At 32.5% G+C, this 14,922-nt stretch overlaps 1 protein-coding gene across 1 annotated transcript; it reads left to right on the top strand.

Annotated features, from left to right (window-relative positions):
• Positions 1-3,044: 3,044 nt before the first annotated feature.
• Positions 3,045-6,544, top strand: LOC130810543 (uncharacterized). The gene is made up of 3 exons (XM_057676647.1): positions 3,045-5,555; positions 5,675-6,230; positions 6,310-6,544. The coding sequence occupies exon 1, from the start codon at positions 3,795-3,797 to the stop codon at positions 4,986-4,988; it is 1,194 nt and encodes a 397-aa protein (XP_057532630.1). The 5' UTR covers positions 3,045-3,794; the 3' UTR covers positions 4,989-5,555; positions 5,675-6,230; positions 6,310-6,544.
• The last annotated feature ends 8,378 nt before the right edge of the window (positions 6,545-14,922 follow it).

Raw genomic sequence — 14,922 nt, 5'->3', positions numbered from 1 at the left:
TCCAACCTTAAAAATAAAGCAAACACGTTAGTTTAATATTCGAATTGATTTACAAAGAAAACAAAACTAAACGAACATTTACTCATTTTAATTATCTAATAAGAACAAATTAGATCGAGAGAAGCACCAAGATATCATTGGTTCAAGGTTGTTTTCTTTATAAGAACGAAAGTCCATTTTGTTATAAAGCCCATCCTTGTATGTTGTAAACATCAAGAGGCTGAGGAAGTATGAATGGTATACAAGTGAATTTTTTTTAAAGGGAGTTTATTTGCTAAGATTTCCACAATTAAGTGTTTGGTGGGGACAATTTTAGAATGTTGTGACCTCTTAGGAAGTTATCTCAGGTGTGCACGAGTGAGGCCAAAGTATGTTGAAAGGACTTGTCTTAGTCTGTGGAGTCAGTCTATAGCCTTTATGGATAATCACTAGCAGCTTGGGTTGTTACAAAGAGAATGCTATTCAGGGAAAAGTATATATTAGAAAGTTTTTGGTATTATTGGAAATTATATAAAGAGCCACAAGTACGTAATAACATATGAGGATTGCAGGCTAATATTAGTATTGTATAAACGTTGAATTTTAATTTACTAATAATCATGATCATGTCGGACATTTTAAACAACACAAAAAGCGTGTACACAGGCACCCACACTAACTGACTTAAGCAAACAAAGCAAAATATTTAACTACCAAATCAGCCAGGAGCAGAAAAACACAACATATTCTATTCAGATTTGCTGAGCAGCAAAAACTAAGTGGAGCATGAAACAACAGTCCTGCATAGACTGGTGAGTTGACTGGTGAGTGGTGAAAGAGGTAGGGTCGGCCCTGAAATTTGAAAGGTTCGGGATGAAACTAAAATAATGGGCCCTAAATATTAACTATTCTAGCAAGTCTTGTATAACACCGTCGTACCATGAGACGAGTCGATATAATGATCACTTTATAATTGTAAAATTAGTTATCACTCTAAGACTATAATAAATGATCACGAAAAAATTAAAAGTGATCACTTGACATTAAGCGTACATTGAGTCAATCCAATAGAGATGGTCTCACCGTAAGACTTTGTATAACTATAAATGCGTCATTATCTTCTTTTAGCCGAGGCACAAACCCCTCTTACCCCTTATAATGTGGGCCCTGGACAGAGGGCAGCAGAGGAAAGGAGCACGTTTAGCATAGCCAGGACAACAGACCCAATAGCAACCAAGGGAGCCCTGCAACTATACGGATCGACATCTGGCCACAACAGCAGTGACCAACATCAATCATCTATTTATGAACTGCTTCACATCATCTTTCACCCTTTTGGCCACTATAAATAGTGAGGCATTGGCAACCTGAGTTGCGGGCCAGGTCTGTGCCCATCTCTAAAGATAGACGAGTTATATACGTTGAGCCTAGATCATGTACACAACCTTCACCCAGCACATATAAGCTTTGATGGGCTACTGCTCCTATTACTAATTGGTTTTAGGATGAAACCTCATCAAATTTGTGTGCAATCAATTCTCCTTATATGCGGGTCTTATTATGTATGAATTCAATCATAAATTTATCTAGGAAGACAAAATCGGCTAATCTCATGACCTTATATACTTGAAGGGTGCTCTTGACAAGGCTTATTATTTATCACAGATCGTGAACGTGGTTGACTAGTTGGTGTGATTATCAGTTTGTTATTGTTACTTTTCCTCCCACAATGTGATTTGTCATGGTTGATTTATTTTTCTAGGAAGTATTTGGCTATTGTTTTTTTAAAACGTTTTTTATTGGCTATTGGGGTTTTAGTTGGTTAATAACTTAGAAAAAAATGTTTGGTAAATGTAAGATTTTCTTGGATTACTGGACGGACAGGGCTAAGTGAGAATCAAACTCAAAATCTTACCAGAATAATTCGTACTTGTTCTTCAACTGAAATACAACCTGACTCTATGTGGTAATTTTAAATTTTAATTTTCATAATAAAATTAGCTAATTTAGATGATCACTCATCTACGCATTTATTTATTTACCTATTTTTACTATTTTTAATATTAATGGTCTAAACTTACGTACTCCCTCTCGTTTTAGGAATCTCGCTATCTAAGCGTCTACTTCGAGCTGAGGGACTCGTTGACCGCATTTTCCTTTATGAATATGAGTTACTGTACTTCATCCCTCTTCAGAGTTTGTAGATAATTTCTATAAGCGGAACACATTGAATACGATAACAATCATGATCAACTATGAATTTTACGAAAGCCAAGGTAGAAAGGCCCAAATAGACATAACCCCCAAAAGCCCATTACTATTTGGTGGTCAACTACGCATTTTATTGAAAGATTGAAATAAATAAGATTATTTAGCATTTTAATTCCAAGTATAAGATTGGGATAAACTTATGTCCCAAAATAAACTTCCGTACGTCCAAGCCTAGCCTCGGTTAAGTCGCTGTTAGTAACAGCGAATTAAGGGAAAAAAAAAATAAAAAGTTGAAAGTCGCTGTTAGTAACAGCGACTTTTAGCTTTATAATTTTCCAGAATGCTTCTTCTTCCTCACTTCATTTCGCGATTTAGTTTTTCACCCGCAAATCTCTACTTTCTCCTTCTTCATTCCTTCAACTAAGGTCATCAAGTTTCAAGTTTGTACCAGTAATTAGTGCTGTAGTCTTCTTAGATCGACCTAAGGTAATATTTTTTGGTTTTTTTTCTCAATATTCGAAAAATTAGGGTTTGTTGTGTTTTAATCAATTTTCACATTAATGTAGGTTGACAAGCTTCCAATTACGTAATTCTTCTTGATCTACAGCTAATTGAGGTTCGTTTTTATTATAAATTTTTTCATTTGGTGGTGAATTTAAAATGTATTTCATGTGTAGTGGACATTTACACTTGAGCTCTACGATTATGTCAAATGTAGTTGTTATTTACATTGATCCTCACTTTTAAAAGTTTGTTTCAGAATTATTAGTTGAATGTAAAATGTATAGTGGTCATATATTTATGAAGTTGATGGTGATGTTGATTTTTTATGTGTTGTTGTAGAAATGGCTTCATTTCGTGTCACCGTTGTATGCTTTTGGAATGGTTCAATTCGATCAACTAGTAATAATGTTAAGTAAGTTGGGGGAAAACGTAAACTGTTTGCATGCAACTCATACATGGATTTGAATGAATTTAAACATTTTATATGCTCTAGGATTGGCATTGACACTACAAGAAGTACTGTTAATTTAAGTTTTAAATACAATCTGAGTGGAGATTTGTTAGCTTTTCCGGTTGAGGATGAGGAGGCTATAGATGCAATGTGGGAGTATTCAAGGTCTACCCCTAGTCCTTCTTTAGAGTTATATGTAGAAGAGGTACCCCTAGGGAACAAAGATGTGAATGTAGTGGAAACAAATGCATTTATGAATATAACTCCTTCTGCTCCTTCTCATACGCCCTTCCCTACCCAAGAAACCCAAAATCCCTTTATGCCATCTTCCTCTTATCCTTGTAATGAACCCAATCAAGTTCAATTTCAAGTGTCAAATGATGTTACTTTTAACTTACAAGATACAAATGAGCCTTGGGATGATGTTTATAGTGAGAGTAATGAATTCGTTGAAGCTCCTTCTGAGGATGATGTGGGTATTGACGAGGAGGCTCTAGCTAATGACATGACTTTAGGAAACATTCCAACAATCGTTGCCCCTACACCCTATGCACTGGTTCCCCCTCTAGACGAACACATTGAGGACAACTCTTGGAGGTCTTGGGATTGTGATACAACCTACACCGACGAAGGAGAGTTTTAAAAGGGTATGATGTTTGACAACAAGAATGCCTTGTTAGACGCTGTTAGATTGTATCATATTCGTAGGAACGTTGAGTACAGAACTAAGACTTCAAATCAAACCGTGCTCACGTTGAAGTGTAAGAGAGGGTGTGGTTGGAGGCTTAGGGCTAGGAAGACCTCCTATTCACCGTCATGGGAGATAATTACTTATAAAGGGAAGCACGGGGGTTGTATTTTAAGTACTGAAAACGTGTCAGCTGGGCACATTCATTTGACATCTTCCGTGATTAACAATCGTATTAGAAATTGTGTTACTCAAGACCCATCAATTAAGGTTTCTGTTGTCCAGCAAATGGTCAAAGACCAATTCGGTGTGGAAGTGACCTATAAGCGGGCTTGGTGTGCTAAACAGCAAGCCCTTCTCTCCATCTATGGTACGTGGGAAGATTCTTATCCTCTTCTTCCACGCTTCCTGAAGGCACTGCAAATTTCAAACCCCGGTACCGTATTTGAGTGGTTCTTTAAGGAAGATAATGATGTCGGTGTGTATGTCCGTCCTAGTATTAGAACTTTCCAACGCGTGTTTTGGGCTTTCCAACCTAGTATTGAGGGATTTAAGTATTGCAAACCCGTTATTGCCATTGACGGAACACATTTGTATGGTAAGTATCGCCATACGTTGTTGACTGCGATTGCCCAAGATGGGAACAAGGGAATATTCCTGCTTGCCTTTGCTTTGGTCGAAAAAGAATGCATAGCCGCGTGGTCTTGGTTTATGGGCTGTGTTCGTAAGCATGTGATGCATAGTCCAGGGTTATGCGTTATTTCTGATAGGCATGCGGGCATTCTAGCAACTATGGAGGAGCCGGAATGGCAACCTCCAAATGCCCATCATAGGTTTTGCTTGCGGCATTTGTTAAGCAACTTCAATCGTCAAATGGGTAATGTGAAGTTGAAGAAAATGTTTGGTAGGACTGCAGAGCAAAGACAACCCAATAAAGTCGTCGAGGGATTGAAGGCCATTGGTGTTGTTAATCGTGAAGCACTATTTTGGATTGATGAAGTTGGTGATATGTCTAAATGGTCAATATGTCACGATGGAGGGTATAGGTACGGTGTTACTAATACGAACTTGGCCGAAGTATTCAATAACGTGATGAAGGGTGTGCGTTTCTTGCCTATAACCCACTCTTGTGGAGTTTACCTTCTATTGTGTTAATGATTATTTTGTAAAAAGACGCGAGAATGCAAACGCGTGGTTAATTGGGGGAAACAAGTACACTTCACACGCCACTAGAATTATCACCCGTAACACCGAGAAGGCAAACTACCATGAGATCATCGCATTTGACTACAGACGAGGCATTTTCCAAGTTAAGACTGGGCGTGGTAATAGAGGATCGGCCAAGGGTGGTAAAATACAAAGTGTGGATATGAGCGAGATGAAATGCACTTGTAACAAACCGTCCATATTTCACTTACCTTGTTCTCATGTTCTTGCCGTATGCATTAAACGACACTTATCCTATGAGCGATTTGTGGACTCCTGCTACAAGACCCAGAGCTATGTTAACACGTATGAATGCATTTTCTTGCCGTTAATTGATAAGAGGGCATGGCCTCAATACACCGGTGTTGAGGTGTTATACGATCCAGATCACATTCGTGGATTAGGAAGACCTAAGTCCAGGAGGATCGCGAACGAGATGGACGAAGGATCGCGGAGACGCAACGCTTGTCGACGGTGTGGTATTGACGGTCATAATACTAGAACTTGCACGTCAAGGTAAATAGTATCTATATTTGAGTATATAAAGTAAGGATTATATAACAAACAAATACACATTTTCAGTACTTCTTAATTATTTGTAGATTACATAAGGCTTACTTATTATTTAATTGCAGGAGAGATGGATCCAACAGCTCCAGGCCCTCTGGACCCTAGTGTCCTTACGATGCAGGCGAGTCACAACTTGTTTTATAAGTATCAAATTGAGTAATTTACTAATCGAATTTTCACGTTTAGTGTCTATGGGACCCTTACCCCGCTGAGGCATACGCTGCATTGCCTCAGCACTCGGGCATATTGTCAGGGGCGTGGAGAGCATCTGTACCTCTGATCTGCTTCGACATGGTCGAAGTGCATCTCCCTGAGCGCGTACTGCGCCAATTTGGGATGGTACAGGGCATCCCGCCTCCATGCGACACAGAAGCGGAGCTCCACCACTCTCGCAAGGGTCGGGATCCCAAGAACTGGCTAGAGGTCAACTGGCGGCATGTCGCTCGTTGGGAGCACATGCTAGATCTGCTTGCCCAAGGTGCGCCGATCGAGGCTGCAGGCGCACCTACTACGGCGGATTACATGCCGTGGTTCCTCTCCATTACTCGCCGATGGATGACACCACGAGGTATCTTGGCGGCATCCCAGTACAATCCCGCAGCACCGACGATGACACACTTTGTAAGTATTCTTCAACTTTAATTATTATCCATACAACTTACACTTTAAACATTTCATTAATAATTAAGTCTTACTGCAGGCACAGGGCATTACATCAGTCATCGGCTCCTCCCAAGAGGAGCCCGTACGGGAGATTGCCCAAGGCATACTCCTAGGCACGCAGTTTCAACACTTCATTCCGAAAGTAACTGCGCCCCACACCACTACGTACGCGTACGAGTCATCTGCTCATCAACCCGACGTTCATCTTGAGGAGGTTGACTTAACGTGTCCGGACTATGGTGTCGGGTCCTCACAAGGTGCCACATCATCAAACTATCAATCCCCTCCCCTACCCGAGCGTCATGCGACTGCATCTTACTATCGTAGGAGGCGTCGTAAACCGTCACAATTAGACAGGGTACAGGAGGAGGATTAGCATTACAATAGTTTTGTAATTATTGAACATTTGTACATACTCATTTGTAACTGTTGGTCTTTTGTGTGTAAATTGTAACATATATGTACATGTATATATTTTTACCGTAGTATCACACGTTTATTATGAGTGAATTGATGTTAACTACTCAAACTTTTGGGCGATGAATCATTCCGCGAACAATGCAGCATAAATTTAATCAAAAACATACAATCATATTCAAATAAGGATGTTGCTATTCAACATTCAACACAATTTCAAGCAAGTTCAACAAATCCAAATCCAATTACATACTTCATGCATTAAGTTAAACTAGCGTCCGTAACTAAGAAGGCTTAGTTAACTTTCTCATAATTCTTTCAGTCTCTTCTTTCCTATGTGCCATATCATCCATTTGTCTCTTTAGATTAAATACCTTATCTTTAAGCTCTTGTTTTTCCTTCTCAAGCCGTATTATTAAGTCTCTCTGCCATTTTTTACCCTCCGGAGCAATCCAGCGAAAGTATGTGCATCCTAATCCGTCAGCCAAGTAGAAAGGGCAAGCAACAAATTCACGCCCTGGATCGAAGTCGCTCCAATCAGTATTAATCTCAACTTCATAACCACAATCACAAAGCTCTTCAATACAATGCTCCTTTGACATCTACATAATACATATAATATATTAACGTTAGTGAACTTTCAAAAATAATGTTTACATTTACAATAATAAAACTAACAAAATACCTTATGTTAACTTTAACAATTGATGGAAAAGAATAAGAATGATGTAGAAAGGATAAAATGAAGTATAAGAAATGATGGACCTATTTATACAACAACATTACAACGGCTATTTTCACATTCTAACGGCTATTTTTCTAATTAACAACGGCTAGTTTAGTTTTTAAATTTAAAAAAAAAATAAAAAAAGCTAAAAGTCGCTGTTACTAACAGCGACTTTCAACTTTTTATTATTTTTTTCTTTCCCTTAATTCGCTGTTACTAACAGCGACTTAGCCGAGGCTAGGCTTGGACGTACGGAAGCTTATTTTGGGACATAAGTTTATCCCAATCTTATACTTGGAATTAAAATGCTAAATAATCTTATTTATTTCAATCTTTCCATTTTATTACCCTATATCCCATTAAATTTTACACTCATTTCTTTAAAGGTTATTATAGTCTTTTTAACACAAAGTTGTCTATTTTTCAGTTTGAAGTAGAAAGCTAAACAAAGTGATATTGAGGGGTGATGAGTACAAATTCAGGACAGTATGACATCTTCTACGCATTGTTTGGAAAAGAAGATTTCATTAAAAGCATATCTTTAGACTTTAAATTGTTTTTCCATTTGGCTAAGTTTTTCTAATCAACAATTACGTCTGATTGCTAAATCTGGCCCTACTAAAACAAGACCTTTTCGTTATATCAATCAAAATGCCTCCAATAAAATTAAATAAAGCGTAAAAAAAAATCATAATCAACAAGGAAAAAGAGATTTAAATGGGTCCTTTATGGAAAGTGGAATAAGAGTGCAATGTCAAACGTTACTACATGAGAATTTTTAAAGATTTTTTAGTTTGTTTTTATGCGTTTTATCTGATGTGTAGAAAATCTTATATAAATTTGGTCAATGTTATTTCAAATTGCACCAATGTCAAAAAATATAAAAATAATAAGTTTTACTACTTGATAAGTACAATTAAATATAATTATTAAAAAATATTTATTATTATTAAGTTGGTGCATTCAAATAAGGTGGATGAAATCTATATAAGACTTTTGCCTTTATGTAATGGGAGACTCAAACATCATACATTGCATCTATAGTTATTTTTTTAGGAATCAAATACAAATAAAATTTGAACTCAATCTAGAATGTATTATATATGAATTAATTAACTAGTTGCACATGTAACTTTGTGTTTGGTGTGGAAGGGGAATTTAAAATACTACTATAGGGTCAACTAAATATATATCTCGTAGAAGTTGTATGTAGTCATTAAGGTCAATTAACTTCACTAAAATTCAAATAAAATCAAATAGTACATATAAATAGACCCTAGATGAGTTGGTTAATTAAGTGTATTATCTTCCATATAAGTTATTAGTTATTTTATTCTTTTATTCTTAGCATATATCGTAAAAATATTAAGCAATTATTTGGTCTCACTGTAATTATCCTTATATTACTTTTTGTATAATTAATCTTAATTATTAGCGATTTTTCTAACCTATACAACTAGTGCATATATTCTTTAATGATTTATTACCGCTTGTCAATTTTAGAGAATATTATAAATTATATTTTAATAAATTTATCAATTTTATAATTAATCTATACACCTGTGCATAGATTAGAAAAATTGTTGTATCAAATAGAAAAATGTAAAAAAATTATATACCATAATACAAGCTAAACAACACTCTAGTGGCTGCTAGAAAATAATGAAGAAGTAGCTTAATCAAATGATTTACCAACCAAAGTTGTCGAGAAGAAATTCTATAATTTGGGCCCCTTTGCTTGGGTATATATCCTACAATTTAAAGTTCATGGTCATAAGTGTAGGGCACTATTAGATAATCTATTATCAATAAACGTGGAGGACATGAGATTTATATCTGACTTTTGAAAAATAGACTTCTTAAGAATAATAAATAATAATAATAATAATAATAATAATAATAATAATAATAATAATAATAATTGTTGGCTCCATGCAATTCATTTTTCTGATTTTAATTCGACCCACCAACTCATTCCTATTAAATTCCCAAAGTATCAAAATTATGAACTGAAATTTAGACTTTCTAGAATTCTACTATTGGATGCATGGAGTTTGTACAAGTGGAATACTGTATCCATCTATTACTATTTTTTTCAGTACTAGAATCTTCTATTTATTAATTTATTTTCTTCTTATCATCAGATTTTGTATGACACATTTTCAAAATACTTAATTTTAATTTCCCTCTACATATGTATTGATAGTATGTGTTATATTTATTATTGTTTCAAATTATGTTAATGCATGCCATCACCAATTGTCAAATGAAATAATCATATTCACATCATACTTCCACTCTCCACACAAGTTAGAAAAGAACAGCAACAATATTGAACCAATACGTGAATTTTTATTTTTTAATTATTTTGATTTTCTTCCACCTTATAAACCTATATATTTCGATTTCATTAATAACTTAACACATGCTTAAATCATCTTTAACGTGTTTTTTTTTATTTTTTCATTACTATTTGTGACTTTGATTTCTTATATCTTTATTTCAAATTGTATTGATCAAGGAATGGATATATATATATATATATATATATATATATATATATATATATATATATATATATATATATATATATATATATATATATATATATATATTTATTTATTTGGTAGTCACATTTTTTTTTCAATCTATTATATTAGTAGTCACATTTTATTGGATATCATTACTTTGGAATATGAATCAAAAGTATTTAAAGTATACACTTAGCTTAGATCGATTTTTTTTTCTCTTCCAATTATTTCAAAATAGTAGTGAGATAAATATCCAAAGTAGAAAATGGGATTTAAGAGAAGTTTCAAACCATAGACACGATATGATGAAGTATATGAAAAATGGTTGTATATATCAATAAATCAACCCAATCAAAAATAAGCATAAATACAAAATACAAATTCTTCTTATATTGAGCATGAAACATTCCATTTTTAATGAGGGGTCGGTGTGATTCGAATCTGTGACCTCTTATAATGTTGGTTTATAACACCTTGTTAAAAAATCAACTCGATCAAATGTTTATGGTAATGTTAAAACACTAAAATGTTCCCTCTATAAGTTTTTCTATCTTCATTACTTAATTAACAATATTATTTATAACATTTATTTAATGTAGGATTTTTATTTGGATATGCCAAAACATACAAAGATTAAACAACTAAAGCACAAATATATCTTTATAGAGAAGAGGCTTATAGCTTCAAGGAAGCGTCTTCCCACGTCAAAAGAGGATAATTTTATTTAATAACTAAATTATAACCTCAAGTGTGAAGGGAATAAAGAGTACTATACATCATTTTGCATGAGTAATTAATTCTTGTTTTTCTTTTATTTTGTATGTTCTTTCATTTTTTAATTCTTCTTTACATATAGAAATAAGAAAATATATAAATATATATATATATATATATATATATATATATATATATATATATATATATATATATATATATATATATATATATTCATCAATTTATTTGTGTTAGAAAAATAATACAATATTCTATTTGAGAACTCTCACCCTTATATTTTAATGACAAATAATACAAGACTCCATTTGAAAACTCTAAAACACTCTTTCACAATTAATGAGACCAAACACCCTTATTTATAGAATTTCACAAAAAACCTTAGACTTCATAAGGTTAGAAAACTAACTATTACTAGGACACTATTACAAAACCTATATAAATTAGAAAACTAAAAAAAAGCAATATTCTCCTGATTATATTTGACTTCTAATTTTTTAATTATTACCTAACAATAATATAGAAAATCTATCAAATAATAATGATATCTATATTGTTTACTTCTTAACGAACCTTGCTTGAAACCCAACATGGTTACCAACTCAAATTGATGAGTCATCTATGCTTTGTTTTGACGAACTTGTCCCAACTCGTAATTATAGAGTTTTCTCGTTCCTTTTACCAACCCTAATCACCAAGAGCCCACTAGTGATCATGATCTATCCATCTATCATGTAAATATAATACTCCAATTTCTCCTTCCTACCTAAAAAGATTGAAATTCTCTCTTAGGTAAGTATACATCTTTCCTGAGCTAGAGTTGCTTTTTAGCCATTGCAAAGCATAATCTCCATCTCTCTAAACCTTGCAATTTTCATCTCTTCTTCATTGGGCTGGGTAATCACCTTATTATCTTTACAACTCTCTGAGATCGAAAAATTTCCTTCCACCCAGAGTCAAAGATCCACTCAACTTACACCACAACTCTTGTATTAAAAAAATGTCATCACCATCAACTTGCACAAGACCAACAATTTTCTTTTTTCGACCTCTGTAACTCTTTTATGTCCTCTTTTGCTTTTTTACAATTTTATTGAATATAACTAATTTCCTTACAATAGTGACACTTTACCTTGGAATTTTTTTATGTCCCCATTCTTTTTGTCATATGCCTCAGTCATTATCAACAACCTATCAAATGTGTCAACTTCTGATTCTTGCACCATAAGTCTTTCGGCTTCTAGAAGACACACAATGGTTACATTCAAAGCTAACTATATTTTTCCTAACAATAAAATGGTAATAATATTATTATTTTCCCTAACAATAAAGTGGTAATGATATTATTATCTTCTTTGGTAAAGATGGCAAGAGGAGAATAACTTATCATCTAAATTGGTTAGCTCGTTTATTGATTGGTTAAAATAATTTAAACGATCTCTCAAGTTTCCATCTTTTTACATAGAAAGCCCAACCAAAGTTTTCTTTAGGAACTTACTAACAAAAGACTTTGACAAATACATCTTTGATGATTGCTCCCATAAAATCTTAAGAGTTATATATCTTTAAAATATCATACTTGATATTCGATGTAAGTGCTAATCTGATAATTAATGACGAACACAACCTCATCTCAGTCCACTATAATTCCTCTATATGTCTACACTCTACAGGTTTATTATCCTCAAGATTACATAAACCTTTTTGGATCAACAAATCTTTCATCATTTTTTGCCATATTGTAAAATTATTGTTACTAATAAATAGCTCAAATTGAAACCTCCCACCTATTAAAATTTCCATCACTACTACCACAAACGTGGCTTTGATAATTGATACCAATTTAATTTGTTAGAAAAAATAACTGATTTAGATGAGATATATATCCACAATAATAGCACATAGATACAAAAATTTATTCTTTAGATGAAATAACTTTTTTATCCTTTCATTATTATCAATAACAAATAATACAAGACTCCCTCATAATTAATAAAAACTCACAAATCTCGCAAGGTTCTCTATTTTTGATTCATAAGGACTTGGACTGTAGTTTATTTTCTTATAATAATTCTTGCGAGATAAGAAATTTGTATATTTTTTTATAAATCAACATGTTCAGATCACACTAATTTGTACGAGATATTAAGTAGCTGATAGACAATGACTTTGACTATATTATATTCATGCAACATTACACCTCTATTACATATGTATGCTGATGTATAAAAAGAAATTAATAAGTAAATACTAAATAGAAAAACATATTTTTTAATTATATAGTCAAATATCCAAAAATGATACTCCAAGAAAATTATAGCATCAATTTCGCAAGTCAATAGTCATTACACTCGTAGATAATTTAACCTGTCAACATTTTCTTATCCATACATCAAAAAATATGACGTAATTTCAGTGGTTCAACTATCGAATCTATTTCAGTTGCTCAATCAATTAACAAGTTGGAGTAGTGGAGTACTTCAGAATTCAATAGTGCATGGGAAGAAACCAAGAATAGGGCACTTATAAATCTTGAATTGTAATTGCTTGGTAATTGATTTTTTCTTTGATTTTTATGTGTATGATTGATTTTTGACTTTTAGCTGTTTAATTGACTAAAAAAATAATTGGTAAATAATTTTAAGTCGGCTGAAAAACTAACTCTTTAACCAACAAAAAGCTACTAAAAGTAGATATTTTCATTAGTTTTTGCCATTTTATACAGTTTTCTTTAATAAATAGTCAAGAACCAAAAATTAAATTTTAGCAAATACATACATAACAACTGACCTTAATAGCTAGCTTAAAGATATGAATTATTTGTAATATTTTCAACTAGTCAAAAATCAACCAATAATCATATCAACAGCTATTTGTCAAATACACCCTATTTTTAATCATTGTCCGTAAATATATAAATAAATAACAGGAAAAATTACTTTTAAAAATTCTAACTTTGGGTGATGTAATTGTAAAAATTCTAATTTTTGATTAATATATATAGAAATCCAAAATTTGGAAAATGTCTGTTTTAAAGCATTGGACACCTTGGTAAATTAGTAAAGGGGTTAAACAAAATATGTGGTAGCCTATTGGTCAACGTATCTTTCCTATGAAAATCAGTTTTTAATTAAAAAATTAAAAAAACCCAAAAAAGGAGTTGAATCCAAACCCTTATGCTCCCTGCCTCTCCCAAACGCCTAACACCCACAGCCGCGGCCACCACAACCACTAAGGTGGAATTTTTTTTTTAGTTTTTAAAAATAAAAATTGCATAAAAAAATATGAAAAAGCATCAAAACTAACTTTCTAAAATGGTAGGAGGTCATTTAGTGCTTTAAAATGAAATAACTTTAAAGTTTTAAATATTAATCAAAAATTGGATTTTTTAGAATTAAATCACTCAAAGTTAAAATTTTTAACTATTAATTATATATGTATTAATTAGATCACCAGGCATAACATAAAATTTAGAATTTATTACCAAATATAATACTATATAGTAGGTATTATATAATAGGATAAAACTCAAAAAAAGAAGGATATTGCTAATGAATGCTCCTGGAGTATTTGTTAACAAGAATAAATCAATTTTAAATAGTAAATTAGAATATATTAAACTATTAATTATACATGTATTAATTATATTACCTAATATAACATAAAATTTAGAATTTATCACCAAATTACACGTCAAAATATATTTTTTTTATGTTTTGTTTTCTTCTTAATTTATTCTTTCATAAATATTGTTATGCTAGTTAACGAGTTACAAGCCTTTTGTTAGCATTTGCCTCATCAATATGAAGTTGAAATAATCAATGAGATGTAAAGCCTAATTATTTTAGTTTCCACTAATACAAATCATAGGTGAGCATCTATAATCTATGGTTTTAAGTAATCTTTAACTTTAATTAGAAAGAATCAAGCCTTTAATTTGTAGATTATTTTAACATAAATCTTATCAATTTAATTATACGAAGATAATGTCAAGGCTAACTCAAAAAACGATATTCTCAAGGCTAATGTATTAAGCTATAAGCTTCACACAAATGTCATATTCTTCATATTAATTCATGTATTTGTTCTTCTTTTTTGTTTTCTCAAGTGTCAAATCAAAGTTGGTTTTCATATGAAAATATAATAAAAATTTAAAATAAGTATAGTTTTAATACAGTTGTTCATCAAATTTCTACATATAATAATTATTATTACTATTTTCAAGTTTAGCACTCATCTACTA

Source organism: Amaranthus tricolor, chromosome 4 (genome assembly GCF_026212465.1).
Source record: "Amaranthus tricolor cultivar Red isolate AtriRed21 chromosome 4, ASM2621246v1, whole genome shotgun sequence".
In the NCBI taxonomy this organism is placed as follows: Eukaryota; Viridiplantae; Streptophyta; class Magnoliopsida; order Caryophyllales; family Amaranthaceae; genus Amaranthus; species Amaranthus tricolor.
This window is presented reverse-complemented; position numbering and strand designations above follow the sequence as displayed.

Bases quoted from the DNA above. Each gene is read 5' to 3' on its own strand.
- LOC130810543 (XM_057676647.1), top strand. From the start codon at position 3,795: ATGATGTTTGACAACAAGAATGCCTTGTTAGACGCTGTTAGATTGTAT.